Raw genomic sequence first — 15,971 nt, 5'->3', positions numbered from 1 at the left:
AAAAGCAGCAGTTCTGCTACTTTTGATATTTTTGTGTGACACTGCAGTATAGGATCAAGTAGGCAGTAGGGCATTCATTTACGAAAAAACTGTTTGAATATATGGAGATAAGAGGTTTCTGCCCGACATAAACGATATACAGTACAGTATACAGTAGCACTACATCGCCTTCTTTATAGTGCGGTCAAAGCATTTGTAACCAATGTGTGACTTTGTTTTTGTGGAAAACAAAACTCAAATCACAATAAAAATAACCTCTCATAAAGGTCAGAACTGCAGGTTAGAGCAGGAAGATGGTATCCATGATGTTGAATCCTTGGCCTGGTGGGTTAACCAGTGACCATGGTCACCAGGTTAGAGCAGGAAGATGGTATCCATGATGTTGAATCCTTGGCCTGGTGGGTTAACCAGTGACCATGGTCACCAGGTTAGAGCAGGAAGATGGTATCCATGATGTTGAATCCTTGGCCTGGTGGGTTAAGCAATCCCTTGCTGTAAATTCTGAATATCGCAGGCCTATATGTCACAGCTCTGGGTATGTGCAGATGTACAGGCTTTAATTGTGTCAATTAAATGCAGGACTGTTTTATGTGTCTATTTACTGTATGTACAGTATGTGTCAGCCTTCTGTTCACTTTGTATCTATCAGGGACACTAGGTAAGTACATTTTCATCACGTAGATATACGTATATGTTCTGTTAAACACATTAGGTTAGGTGTGAGACACCCTCTTCATTTTTATTTGATTGTTAGTGTAGTAGGCTTTGTTTTAATTGTCAAGTTATTTCCATTTTTCAACTGAGAGAGTTTTGGTTTTATGGTATTTTAATTTGGCACTCACCAGTTATTTTCCCTGCATGCCTTTTATTCAGAAACATGTTAAATACATCACTGAGTTCATTGTATCCATTCTTTCACTGGATATTTGTTATTGTCCCTTATCCCCTAGCCTAGAAGACCAAGGGACGTAACACCTACTTCATCATACAAGAGTGTCACACAAGTTAGCTGGGATACAGTGTGGTCTAATGTTTTCCTGTCTTAATGTTGTCCTGTCTGGGATACAGTGTGGTCTAATGTTGTCCTGTCTTCTAGGAATCCTGATCATCAACAAATTCATCAAAATGTTGTTCATAGGACATACTTAACCCCCCGTAGATTGTGTGCTATGCGGATTTTAAATAATCACAACTGTACTTTCTGCACGTCAAACGCCATAGGTACATTCTTTCATATGGTGTGGGAGTGTCCGAGTGTCCTCACATTTTGGAATTTGGTTGCTACTAACCTTTCGACTATTCTACAAGTTAACATCACACCCTCCCCATCTCTATTCTTATTAAATGATGTATCCCAGTTGCCATTAAATAACACCCATATTCGTGTCTTCTTTGCTGGCGTAACGGCCGCAAAGAAGATGGTTGCTTCACACTGGAAACCGCCTCATACATTGTCATTTCGCCAATGGGCTTTGACCTTTCTAGACATCATTTATCTAGAGATGTCTACAGCAAGATTGCATGGTGCAAAAGAGGAAAACATTGAGATTTGGTCTGGTATTGCAGATTTGGTTAAGGGCATGGTTTAATCATTATTATTATTATCATTATTTATACATTTTTTGTCTCCATTGCACAGTAGTAGGAGTAATGACATTTTGTGGCATCTTTGGTCTCGGGGGGGGAGGGGTGGGTGGGATTGTTTGTTTTTGTGTTCCTTGCTTTTGCTGTTATGTGTTGTTTTATATGTGTTTTGTTTTCTTTAAGTCATTCATGTTGTTAACGTGTATTATTGTGATTTTTGTCTTAAAATAAAAAACATTTGATAACAAAAAAAAGAGTGTCACACAAGAAGTGAAAATTGCAGCTCACAACAACACAGCTATTTCACTATTTTAAATGGGTTTTGGACATGCCATCGGTTTCCACCCGACGGCAAACGAAATAAAAGCTCCCTGACTTATTTTCCAGATTGACGCGGATCCACTGATGCTGTTGTGACAACAGGCCCGTCTCTGAGAGGTTATCTGAACACACAGAGCATGATGGGTAATGGAGGCACAGAGAGGCCGTCTCTGAGAGGTTATCTGAACACACAGAGCATGATGGGTAATGGAGGCACAGAGAGGCCCTATTTAGGTCGGCACGCTCGGAGAAGTGTGTCAGCTCAGTGCGGATCACACTGCAAATACCAGCCCTCCAAACCATAGCATGGAAAGAGAGAGTGAGGGAGACAATTAGAGACAGAGAGAGAGAGAGAGAGAGAGAGAGAGAGACAGAGAGAGAGAGAGAGAGAGAGAGAGTTGTAATGATGTCATCCTATAGGAAGCAGGCATGCAGAGACGTTCAGATGTACAGTAGATGTACAGTACTTGGCAGGGCTGTGCAGACTGAGACCACTGGAGGGACATGCTCAAAGTTCACAGAGGGGCACATCGAACAATAATTTGAAAACATCGTACACCAACAGTGTGTGTGTGTGTGTGTGTGTGTGTGTGTGTGTGTGTGTGTGTGTGTGTGTGTGTGTGTGTGTGTGTGTGTGTGTGTGTGTGTGTGTGTGTGTGTGTGTGTGTGCAGGGCCGTGCAGAGACCACTGCAGGGGTCGGTGCTCAAAGGAGCACGGTCGGTAAGAAAGGAAGATAAATAATTGCCACTGTAAGTTCTGTCTCTCTCTGCGGCGCTCGTTTACTTCTCTCCTCTGGCCCCATTAACCCATTTAGGCCTGAAAAAAAGTGTCTTCTAAATCCTGACAGTTTTCTGAAATACCTGTTTCTAGGCCTATATCACTCAATACTTCATGTTAAAGACCCCGAAAACTATCTGTAATTGGCCTCTGAGACCCCCATCTGAAAATATGTTGTTCCAGGGACCCTCCAGAAGCAAAGATTTGAGTTAAAAACGTTCATTCTGAAAAAAATATATTCCAAATTTGAGGCACATCTTTACGATTTTTCAAAAATAGCAGATCTACAAGCTCGTATCGCGCCACTCGGTGGCGCGATATGAGCTTGTAGATCTGCTATTTTTAAATAGCTAAAGCATAACATGATGCCAACACCAAAATGGGTGCCCGTTCAGAATGGGTTAACATGTGGTCTCCTTTAGGAGGCAGGAGACGTCTCCTTTAGGAGGCAGGAGACTTCTCTCCTCTGGCCCCATTAACATGTGGTCTCCTTTAGGAGGCAGGAGAGGAGACGCAGCGAGGAGGAGAGAATTAAGGAGGCTCCGGTGAGACTCCAGCTGCCCTGCATCAATGAGACATGGAGGACAGTGGAGAGCTGGGAGTTCACCTCTATAGCAGAGTGGGCTCTGCATGGGAGACGTTACCCAGGGGGACTCCTAATCCACAGCAATTAAGGCAATTGTTACGCTCTTATCTCTCTCTCTCTCTCTCTCTCTCTCTCTCTCTCTCTCTCTCTCTCTCTCTCTCTCTCCCCCCCTCTCTCTCTCTCTCTCTCTCTCTCTCTCTCTCTCTCTCTCTCTGTCTCTCTCTCTCGCCCTTAGCAGATAGACACAGTGTGTCTGCTGTTAAGAACATGCAATCGGTGACCAGGTCAAAGAGTGCAGTCAATAAACAAAGGCGTGACCTCAGAGATGAGGTGGGATTCCTTAGGGTTCCTATTAGGCAGAGCATTGAGAGGACATTGAGATGCTGTTGTTGCTGTTTGTTGTGTACCCTGGAGTTCAATAAATACCCCACCCCTAAAGGGAAGAATATACACTGTAGATTGTCACACGTCATTAATTGTGTGTGTGTGTGTGTGTTTGTGTTTGTGTTTGTGTGCATGATAAATAAATGGTAAATGGTGCATTTATATAGCGCCTTTATCCAAGGCGCTTTACATAGATTGTGCATTTCATTCACCCATTCATACACCGATTGCGGCGGAAGCCATGCAAGGTACCAACCAGCACATCGGGAGCAATTTGGGGTTCAGTGTCTTTGCCCAAGGACACTTCGACATGTAGACAGGAGGAGGAGCCGGGATTCGAACCGCCGACCCATGGATCATTGGACGACCTGCTCTACCTCCTGAGCCACAGTCGCCCCCCTGCGTGCGTGCGTGCGTGCGTGCGTGCGTGCAATCAAGTGCAAAAAAGAATATATAATAATATTATATAACTGGTATGTACATTACGTTATAATGTACATAGGTAATGTGCACGCACACACACACACACACACACACACACACACACACACACACACACACACACACACACACACACACACACACACACACACACACACACACACACACACACACACACACACACACACACACACAGAGAGAGAGAGAGTACATATACTATACATATGGTGAGTCCTGGACTTTATCCAGGTGAAGTGAACCCAAACGTTGACCTTCAGCTGAGTAATGCCACGGCTGGTTGTGTTCTCATTTCTCAGCCAACTCCCAGTGGGACGGTAGCACCATTGTTCACCAGGCCAGTACCTCCCAGTGGACGGTAGCACCATTGTTCACCAGGCCAGTACCTCCCAGTGGGACGGTAGCACCATTGTTCACCAGGCCAGTACCTCCCAGTGGGACGGTAGCACCATTGTTCACCAGGCCAGGACCTCCCAGTGGGACGGTAGCACCATTGTTCACCAGGCCAGGACCTCCCAGTGGGACGGTAGCACCATTGTTCACCAGGCCCAGTGGGACGGTAGCACCATTGTTCACCAGGCCAGTACCTCCCAGTGGGACGGTAGCACCATTGTTCACCAGGCCAGGACCTCCCAGTGGGACGGTAGCACCATTGTTCACCAGGCCAGGACCTCCCAGTGGGACGGTAGCACCATTGTTCACCAGGCCAGTACCTCCCAGTGGGACGGTAGCACCATTGTTCACCAGGCCAGGACCTGGTTGACATTGACCTCAGCCAACAACCAATGCCTGAGTGATAATCTGCAGTACAGTATGTACGTACAGTAGGCCTAAAGTACAGACAGCGACAATTTAATAAAAATAAAAAATGAAATACATGAGTGGAGAAAGATAACAAATGCTGATTCGTCCATACACGTTTACTGCATGGTGAAATTAAGAAATGTACCAAACACTGACATCCGTTTTGTGATAGCAGGGTCCCATTCTGACCGGGCACCCATTTTGGTGTCGGCATCATGTTATGCTTTAGCTATTTAAAAATAGCAGATCTACAAGCTCATATCGCGCCACCGAGTGGCGCGATACGAGCTTGTAGGTCTGCTATTTTTGAAAAATCGAAGAGCGACTGACATTTTTAGAATCTGATCTCAGGTCAGAATGGGTTCATCAGACCAGTGTGTGTCCAGTGGAAACCTCGTATGAATCTGATCTCAGGTCAGAATGGGTTAAGTGGATAACAAAGAGCAAGCACTGCAAAGCAGAATGCCCTGCAACACTCCACATGAAACTATAGTCTCATGGTGCACAGCTCAACAACATCATGAAACTGAGAAAACAGCCTGCACACAATGTAAATGTAGTTCACATAGTTTTATTTACCTCTCTACGGACACTCGGACAGAGCAACGGAGAGACTTGTTTTTAACTTAAAAGTACAGTATCAATATACCCAATTGTAGAAATAGTCTGTTACAAGACGTACAACTTCAGTATTCAAAATGTATGTATACTGTAGGTCTCTGTGTCAGGGGGTGGGATCAAGGTGTCTGTGAGTGGGGGGGTGACAGGGCTGGCTCTGCCAGCTCACAGGCTCACCTGCAGCAGATTGTGTCAATGAAATGAAGGACAGCTGCTGTGTATATAAGGAAGCTAATGTGCTTTAATGTGTTCTGGGTTGCAGTGAGAGGCTGGGTCCAGACAGAGCCACACAATACTCCACATTCCTGCCTGTTATAGTTGGATGTTAATGTCACACGGTGACTGTTTAGTTCATGTTATATAGGATTTACATTTTAGTTTTGGCTCCTGTTGATGACTGAGATAGTTTGTTTGTTGACCAATTCCCCGGCTTAAGAGGAATAAACAGCCTACTTGAGAACAACTGCCTGTGTCGTGTCCTTCCGTACGTGCCCTGGGTTATGACCCGCTTGGTCACATGAGTCTCATTTCACAAGTTGTATAAAATGTATAAAAAAAGTCACTGAAAATAGCAGATCTACAAACTACTACGCTTTGCCAAAGCAAATTCAGGGAGTACAGTGTTGTGAAAAACAGTAGGCACTGGTCTACAGCGATGTGGAGAAAAAAGTGATATAGTCAGGTGAGTCATTCTTCACCATATTCTCCACAAGTGGTCAAGTGCATGTGAATGGTAGCCTGCAGGCCTGAGCCATTGGATCCTTCAGTGCTGCATGGGCTCTGCTGGTTCTGTTACACTGTGGCGGGCATGGGCTCTGCTGGTTCTGGTACACTGTGGTGGGCATGGGCTCTGCTGGTTCTGTTACATCCTTCAGTGCTGCATGGGCTCTGCTGGTTCTGTTACATCCTTCAGTGCTGCATGGGCTCTGCTGGTTCTGTTACATCCTTCAGTGCTGCATGGGCTCTGCTGGTTCTGTTACACTGTGGTGGGCATGGGCTCTGCTGGTTCTGTTACACTGTGGTGGGCATGGGCTCTGCTGGTTCTGTTACACTGTGGTGGGCATGGGCTCTGCTGGTTCTGTTACATCCTTCAGTGCTGCATGGGCTCTGCTGGTTCTGTTACACTGTGGTGGGCATGGGCTCTGCTGGTTCTGTTACATGCTTCAGTGCTGCATGGGCTCTGCTGGTTCTGTTACATCCTTCAGTGCTGCATGGGCTTTGCTGGTTCTGTTACACTGTGGTGGGCATGGGGTCTGCTGGTTCTGTTACACTGTGGTGGGCATGGGCTCTGCTGGTTCTGTTACACTGTGGTGGGCATGGGCTCTGCTGGTTCTGGTACACTGTGGTGCTGCATGGGCTCTGCTGGTTCTGTTACACTGTGGTGGGCATGGGCTCTGCTGGTTCTGTTACACTGTGGTGGGCATGGGCTCTGCTGGTTCTGTTACACTGTGGTGGGCATGGGCTCTGCTGGTTCTGTTACACTGTGGTGGGCATGGGCTCTGCTGGTTCTGTTACACTGTGGTGGGCATGGGCTCTGCTGGTTCTGTTACACTGTGGTGGGCATGGGCTCTGCTGGTTCTGTTACATCCTTCAGTGCTGCATGGGCTCTGCTGGTTCTGTTACACTGTGGTGGGCATGGGCTCTGCTGGTTCTGTTACACTGTGGTGGGCATGGGCTCTGCTGGTTCTGTTACACTGTGGTGGGCATGGGGTCTGCTGGTTCTGGTACACTGTGGTGGGCATGGGCTCTGCTGGTTCTGTTACACTGTGGTGGGCATGGGCTCTGCTGGTTCTGTTACACTGTGGTGGGCATGGGCTCTGCTGGTTCTGTTACACTGTGGTGGGCATGGGCTCTGCTGGTTCTGTTACACTGTGGTGGGCATGGGCTCTGCTGGTTCTGTTACACTGTGGTGGGCATGGGCTCTGCTGGTTCTGTTACACTGTGGTGGGCATTTTCACGGAGGTTTTGGACCACTTGTGCCCACTTACTGACTGTAAGAGGGGTCACTGGGATTTATTTTTCAGGACCACATTATCACATTGGAAATAATATAGTTTTATCATGGGTTGAAGTAATGGAAATGTCACCTGCATGATCTCAGTCCATTTGAACACCAATGGGACATTTTGGACATTTGGACCCAAAATGTCCCTTTCTTTGAAATTATCTATAATTACATGCCAATGAGATCCCTATGAAATGACATGAAAAGGGAAATGATTCGTCTAAAAGTGACGTCAAAAGCATTTATAGAATTCTGTGGACACAGTGAGTCACAGTTTGGAGTTCCCCAAGGCTCCGTCCTTGGCCCAAAGCTATTTATACTAAACATAAATGACATTTGTGAGGCCCTGCAGGACCTCCACTGTGTACTGTCCACTTTTTGCTGATGACACCAGTCTATTGCTCCGGGCCAGACCTTGCGCACCTCATGCAGGTAGTAGAGGATGACCTAAAAATCCTAAAAATATGGTTTGACATCAATAAATTGTCCCTAAACATCAGCAAAACAAAATTCATTGTCTTTGGCAATAAACAAATACATACACCAGTCAAATTAACTATAAACAACAAGGAAATTGAACAAGCAACCCACATAAAATTTCTAGGAATTATTATTGACAACAAACTCACTTGGAAATACCATATAGACAACTTAAAAACCAAAATATCAAAAACCATTGCAATTCTGTATAAAATGAAATTCATTATTAATAAAAAATCACTCCAGACACTTTATAACTCCTTAATACTGCCTTATTTAACCTACTGTGCTGAAATCTGGGGAAACACATACAAAACAATAATATTTTTCTCCTACAAAAGAAAGCAATAAGAATAATTAATCTGGCTGAATATTGTGCACCAACAAATACACTATTTATAAATAACAACAAACTGAAACTTGAAGACCTAGTCAACCTCAACACAGCTACAATAATGTATAAGATCTACAATAAGCTACTTCCAACCTGCATGCAGGATCTGTTCAAACCCAGGGAGAGTAGATACGAACTCAGAGGAACTGGAATATTCAAAAAAATCAAAATCTCTAGAACTAACATAAAAGAGAGATGTCTATCTGCCATTGGGGTGAATCTGTGGAACGAACTCAATACAGAACTAAAAGAGAGCAACTCCATAAGAACATTTAAAAGATCATATAAAGCTATGATAATTGACAAATATATAAAATCACTTTAATATATACAATATGCATAGGCAGTAGATATTACAAAATTATATTACAAAATTATATTAAAAAAAAAATATATATATATATATATATATATAAATAAAATAAATTATTTTAAGTAACCACTTCAAACATAAATATACAAACACATATGCAGTAAAAGTAAACGAGAATACAAATATACACTATATTTGAAGCAACCACTTCAAATATAAAAGTACGCTCTAAGTACGCGTAACGTAACTAATATAAGGCATTTAAGCTAAATATGAATTTTCTGTTCATCATTGGTATACAAGAAGCACATCACTACAGAGAATCAGTTTTTCCCATTGCTATTGTTCCTGTTTTGTTTTTTTCTGTTCCTTTTTTTCCCTTTCTTCTATTATTTGAATCATTAATAAGGTGGGCATAATAAGCTTCGGCTTCAGCCCAAACCTTTTCAGTCAAACTGTAATTCTGAAACCCCCATTCTGAAATGTACTGTACTGTAAATGACTGAGATAAATAAACTAACTAACTAACAGTGGCATTGCTTAATTTCTTTGAGACTGACGTTGATCTGGAGACTCAGCAGACTGCAGCGTCGATACGCTGCAGTCTATTCCATACAGTATATGTGCATTGATTCATGTTTCCAAATTGAACAAAACAATGGAATCCTGAATACTCTCTAGGGCAGGGCTGCCCAATCAGGGCTGCCCAATCAGGGCTGCCCAATCAGGGCTGCCCAAAAGGTAGATCGTAATCTACCAGTAGATCACACATTCTGTGCAGGTGGATCACATGACATGCCCCTAAAGAATATTTAATTTAACCCATTCTGGGCGGGCACCCCATTTTGGTGTTAGCATCATGTTATGCTTTATCTATTTGAAAATAGCAGACCTACAAGCTCATATACGAGCTTGTAGGTCTGCTATTTTTGAAAAAAAATCGAAGAACGACTGACATTTTTAGAATCTGATCTCAGGTCAGAATGGGGTTAATCAGACCAGTGTGTGTCCAGTGGAAACCTCGTATGAATCTGATCTCAGGTCAGAATGGGTTAAACTTGACCCGTCATAGTCGCCGGCCACCGCGGCCTATAGGAACGATGCAACGTGGGAACCTAATGATATACGTTGTCATAGCAGCCGTTTTGACTGTCGGCCGGTGTCCCACATGGAGATCTGGTGTGCCTGTGTCTGAAGACTGCAAACTGACTGTGAAAAGTGTACTTTTGGCAATCAATTCACCCTTTGTCAGACTTCTCATTGGTCCCTGACCCTGGTCTCTAACCATGTCAGACTTCTCATTGGTCCCTGACCCTGGTCTCTAACCATGTCAGACTTCTCATTGGTCCCTGACCCTGGTCTCTAACCATGTCAGACTTCTCATTGGTCCCTGACCCTGGTCTCTAACCATGTCAGACTTCTCATTGGTCCCTGACCCTGGTCTCTAACCATGTCAGACTTCTCATTGGTCCCTGACCCTGGTCTCTAACCATGTCAGACTTCTCATTGGTCCCTGACCCTGGTCTCTAACCATGTCAGACTTCTCAATTGGTCCCTGACCCTGGTCTCTAACCAGCAGGCTCTTTCTGCCTTGTTCCACACTACAAACATTTTGTACAGAAGTATAAATATTGTGGTGTGGAAACCTCAATGTCCAAAACTATTATTTTTCAGTATTAAAATTAAAATGAAGCAAAAGTACTCCGTGACTGTTGATGCTGTAGCCCAGTGGTTCCCAAACCTTTTCATGCCAAGGACCCCAAAATTGACACTAATTATCCCGGGGACCCCCCATTTGAAAAGATATGCCAGGGACCCCCATAAGAGAAGATTTATGCGGCTCTTCAACCATTTTCATTTCAAGGGCCCCCGGTTTGACCTGCATTAGTCTACGGACACGGATATTGGAAAATCCAGAGAGAGTGTAAAAAATGGACCTCTGAGAGTGTATACAAATGGAACCAAACGTTGGTTCCATTTGTACACTCTGAGTTACAGACCCATGAGGGTCCATTTGGTTCCAAACTATCATTTAGCTATAGGGACTCCCTGGAACTCCCTCAAGGATCCGTGGGGTCCCTGGACCCCACTTTGGGAACCACTGCTGTAGCTTATGTGTACAGTATGTGATCAAGCAGTGTTCATGTATACGGAAGAAGAAAAGATCACAAAGTGTATCCGTTTTCTGAAGGTTTCTGAACGTTGGTGGATAATGTTTGGTCTCCTTCCTTCTCTCTTGTCTTGTCTGAATTCCCATGCAGCACCGCTCCTTTTTGAAGGTTTCTGAACGTTGGTGGATAATGTTTGGTCTCCTTCCTTCTCTCTTGTCTTGTCTGAGTTCCCATGCAGCACCGCTCCTTTCCCCGCGTTTACCTCTGCTGTGACTTTGCTGTCGGCGGTGGAGCAGAGCAGAGGAGGAAGTTTAGCCCATTCTGACCTGAGATCAGATTCATACGAGGTTTCCACTGGACACACACTGGTCTGATTAACCCATTCTGACCTGAGATCAGATTCTAGAAATGTCAGTCGCTCTTCGATAAAAAAAAAATAGCAGACCTACAAGCTCGTATCGCGCCACTCGGTGGCGCGATATGAGCTTGTAGATCTGCTATTTTTCAATAGCTAAAGCATGACATGATGCTGACACCAAAATGGGTGCCCGGTCAGAATGGTTTAGAAGTAGGCCAGACTGCAGCAGGTAACACACAGTCTTTCATGCTCACTGGAGAGAGAGAGAGAGAGAGAGAGAGAGAGAGAGAGAGAGAGAGAGAGAGAGAGAGAGAGAGAGAGAGAGAGAGAGAGAGAGAGAGAGAGAAGGGGGAGGATGCCCTGGCTCATACTGAGGCAACAAGAGAGATAGAGAGAGGGATGAGGGGGGCAATTTGGGATGCATTATCTTAAATTAGACAGGTACAAATTGTCCTCCCCTGTGTGTGTGTGGTGTGTGTGTGTGTGTGTGTGTGTGTGTGTGTGTGTGTGTGTGTGTGTGTGTGTGTGTGTGTGTGTGTGTGTGTGTGTGTGTGTGTGTGTGTGTGTGTGTGTGTGTGCGGGCACGCATGCGTGCGTGCGTGTGAGGGAGAGAGAGGGAGAAAGAGTCTGATCCAAGCATGTGCTCACATTGTTTGCACCGATCCTCTTCATTTGTCTCAATACTGTAAAACACACACGCACGCACACACACACACACACACGCATACCCACACACAATCACACACGCACACACACACACACACACACACACACACACACACACACACACACACACACACACACACACACACATAGTCTAGTAATCAGTCACTGAGCTATTATACATTTCTGCTATAGTTTCAAACGTGTCCTAAAATGTTGAAGTCCTCACAAGTATAGTAATACAAACATGCGTGTGTGTGTGCGTGTGTGCGTGTTGGAAAGCCACCCCGCAAACACTTCTCCCGTGCACTGCAATAGCAACAGTCTGGGGCAGCAGGTATGGGGGGCTGAGGGCCACTATGTACAGTATGTTCCATACACTTATAGTGCACTTAACCCATTCTGACCTGAGATCAGATTCTAAAAATGTCAGTCGCTCTTCGATTTTTCAAAAATAGCAGACCTACAAGCTCGTATCGCGCCACTCGGTGGCGCGATATGAGCTTGTAGATCTGCTATTTTTAAATAGCTAAAGCATAACATGATGCTGACACCAAAATGGGTGCCCGTTCAGAATGGGCTAAAGTGTACAGTATTCTTGAGCCAAATGTTGCATATCGTCGCTGTTGGGCAGAAAACTCTTATCTCCATGTTTTCAGTTTTTGTGTTTTTCCGTAAATAAATACCTACCCGACTTGATCACATATACAGTACATATATATACAGTAGTACAGCGTCACACAAAGCATCAAAAGTATAGCAGATCCACAAGATCAATAGCTTGTAGATCTGCTGCCTTTGGTACAGTATAGGCCACTTTTGAATTTGAATCCTCATATTTTGGATAATATGAGGTTTCCACCCGACAGAGATAAATTGTTATACTGTACTTATAGTGTTCCTTTCTCTGGTCCTCTGGTATCTTAGATCTAGAACCTACTTTCTTTTTTTTTTTTTTTAAGATATTTTTTTGCGGCTTACGCCTTTATTGATTTTTTAAGGGATAGAAAGTAGGCTGACAGGAAACGGGAGAGAGATGGGGGGATGACATGCGGTAAAGGCCGTGTCGGGTCCGGGAGTCGAACCCGCGGCACACCGCGACTGGATCACCAGTCCGGTGCCCAGACCGTTACGCTACGGCCTGGGCTAGAACCTACTTTCTGAGATACATACATTCAGTTAATCAGAGCGGTAAAAGTAGCAGATCCACTTATAGCTTGTCGATCTGCAACCTTTTCTGCTTTTTAATTCAAATCCTGAAAAGTTTACAGTTTCCTGCCCCGACAGAGCATACATGGTTATAATGGACATGGGCCCATTGTATAAATCTAGACATAAGCTCAGGGATTTGTAGCTGTGAAATCATTTGGAGAGCCCAGAATTGTTTGGCTATGGTAATCTATGGGAAAAATGTAATAAATAACACCCTCCCTGCATGCCTGCGTCAACTACTGTTGAAGTGAATATACATCACGAGGAATAGTTGTATTGGGCAGTCTTTGGACAGTAAAGTCCTGTTCATTTGACTCTGAAAGTGTATCCCTATTTGGTCATGGCATGGCAGACAGAATGGTCAAAGATTGTCGAAAATAGCTAAAGTAGCAGAACTAGGTGAAAGAACCTTGCATGCAGCCCCTTCCAGCACCGTAAGTGCTTGGACCAGCTGTTTTTATTAATACTGCTGCTATTCTGATTATTCCCGTATACAGGATGTGACAATTACATACAGAACCACTGTTGAACGTCAAACCTGTGCATTGGACTTGTGTTATAGACAGATGTAAAAAGTAGGGCTGGGACATTAACTGATTCATTTCGATTAATTCATTACAGAATAAATTACAGAACAAAATAACACATTTGAACAGCGCTTAGTTTATTCACCACATACACCTGAGTTTCAGGCATATACCGATCATATACCAACCAACCGACAACAAACCTGAGAAGAAGCCAATCAGAGCGTGCTTTGTTGAAGAAGAAGCCAATCAGAGCGTGCTTTGTTGAAGAAGAAGCCAATCAGAGCGTGCTTTGTTGAAGAAGAAGCCAATCAGAGCGTGCTTTGTTGGCCCCCTGCAGTGGATGAGAAATTTAGATTAAAAAAAGAAACTCATTCATTGAGTTTAACAAAATGAGTTTTTAATTGGGAAAAAAAGAGAAAAAAAAGGAAATAGGTCAGTTTGTTTACTGCACTGCCTGCAGGCACCACATTACTACTGCAACAGTCCTTACCACGGGACATTATTTGCAAAAAAAAAATCATAATTGTTTCTGGCTGTGCAGGACAGTATATTGCACAGTATTTCTTTTTAGATGAATCCATGGTTCAAATTGAGTTTGGAGTTACAATGGGTATGTATAGGAAGGGGCCGTGTCTGATAAAAATGACTATCGCATTTCTAAATACCGAGTCAAGCTATAACCAATAACCCCAAACATGTTTTGAAAGTGAAATTCCCCTTTAAGTCTGACAGTGTCAAAATGGACCGAGTTGAACTATACTGCATACAATCTGGAGGTTGTGCAGTACTGTATATCGACTGTACATGTTGACGGACATGCATGAGAGCTAATCCTATATGTAATCAGCACAGCAAATGTGGGGACAGACTCCTTATTTGTGTCCCAAATAGAATGTTATCAGAAAGCACATCATTTCACTTTTAACCACATTTTCTGTTTTACAACCGAAAACAACAAGACAAACAAAAAGAAAATACCTTTTGTTCTCACCCTACAACCCTCTCATCCTATACCCAGAGATAAGACAAAACTAAACGCTGTCTGTTTGTACAGTATACAGTTGTAAAAGCACAGTACTTACAGTAAAATATCGGATATAAACCCAATGTAACTATTTTTTTTTTTTAATTTAAATAAAATAAAATTAAGATGTCAGTGCAGCATGGAGACATGTACTGTAATATGCATCCAATGGTAGATGACTGGCCTGTATGAAGGGTAGGCCAGACAAGCAGCACAATGCTGGGCATGGTTACGTTTTCTTTCTTCTGCCCTCTCTCTCTCTCTCTCTCTCTCTCTCTCTCTCTCTCTCCCTCTCTCTCTCTCCCTCTCTCTCTCTGCCTCTCTCTCTCTCTCTCTCTCTCTCTCTCTCTCTCTCTCTCTCTCTCTCTCTCTCTCTCTCTCTCTCTCTCTCTCTCTCTCCCTCTCCCTCTCCCTCTCTCCCTCTCTCTCTCTCTCTCTCTCTCCCTCTCTCTCTGCCATCAGTACGCAGAGTGCAGCAGAGGTGTTGGGCTGTGACTGGATGAGAGGAGAGGAGGAGGAGGAGCAGCACAGTGGAATGTTAACCCATTCTGACCTGAGATCAGATTAAAAAAATGTCTATTACATCCTGACAGTTTCATTATTAACCCATTCTGACCTGAGATCAGATTAAAAAAATGTCAGTCGTTCTTTGATTTTTCAAAAATAGCAGACCTACAAGCTCATATCGCGCCACTCGGTGGCGCGATATGAGCTTGTAGATCTGTTATTTTTCAATAGCTAAAGCATAACATGATGCTGACACCAACATGGGTGCCCGGTCAGAATGGGTTAAATATGTCCTCTAGACCCTGGAGGAGGAGAATATGGAAGACTACTCTACCCCCCCCCCCTCTCTCTCTCTCTCTCTTCCCCCCACTTCTATATTAGATAATGTGGAAAAATATTGGATATGGTAATATCTGATATTATAGAGTCTGCCTGTCTGTCTGTCTGTCTGTCTGTCTGTCTGTCTGTCTGTCTGTCTGTCTGTCTGTCTGTCTGTCTGTCTGTCTGTCTGTCTGTCTGTCTGTCCATTTGGTTCCATTTTGTACACTCTCAGAGTTCAATTAACATGGATTTTACAATATAAATTGGGGTCTCAGAGATATAAATGCCATTAAATGGGGGTCCTTAGACTAATGCATGTCAAACTGGGGGGTCCTTGAAATTAAACGGGTTGAGAATCACTGCTAGAACCGTAGAAAATCTTCTCTTATTGGGTTCCCTGGCATATCTTTTCTAATGAGGGTCCTACAGTGTCGGGGTCCTTGACATGAAATAGTTCAGGAACCTCTGAAGTATAAAGCATTCATTTACCAAAAAGTTAAAATATTGACATAAGAGGTT

The 15,971-nt window shown here is 43.9% G+C and overlaps 1 protein-coding gene across 1 annotated transcript in view; it reads left to right on the top strand.

Moving 5' to 3' along the window:
• LOC310859193 (uncharacterized protein) overlaps positions 1-4,940 on the top strand; it is a gene marked incomplete at its 3' end in the record, with an annotated part of 16,385 nt that extends 11,445 nt beyond the window's left edge. Inside the window, exons 9-10 of the mRNA XM_083765594.1 lie at positions 3,180-3,322; positions 4,450-4,940. Of these exons, the coding sequence (XP_083621720.1) occupies positions 3,180-3,322; positions 4,450-4,940 (634 nt within the window). The remainder of the gene's footprint in view (positions 1-3,179; positions 3,323-4,449) is intronic.
• Positions 4,941-15,971: the final 11,031 nt, after the last annotated feature.

This window comes from Protomyctophum parallelum (genome assembly GCF_964188405.1).
Source record: "Protomyctophum parallelum genome assembly, chromosome: 5".
Classification (NCBI taxonomy): domain Eukaryota; kingdom Metazoa; phylum Chordata; class Actinopteri; order Myctophiformes; family Myctophidae; genus Protomyctophum; species Protomyctophum parallelum.
Note: the sequence above shows the minus strand (reverse complement) of the source record. Positions and strands in the feature narration are given on the sequence as shown.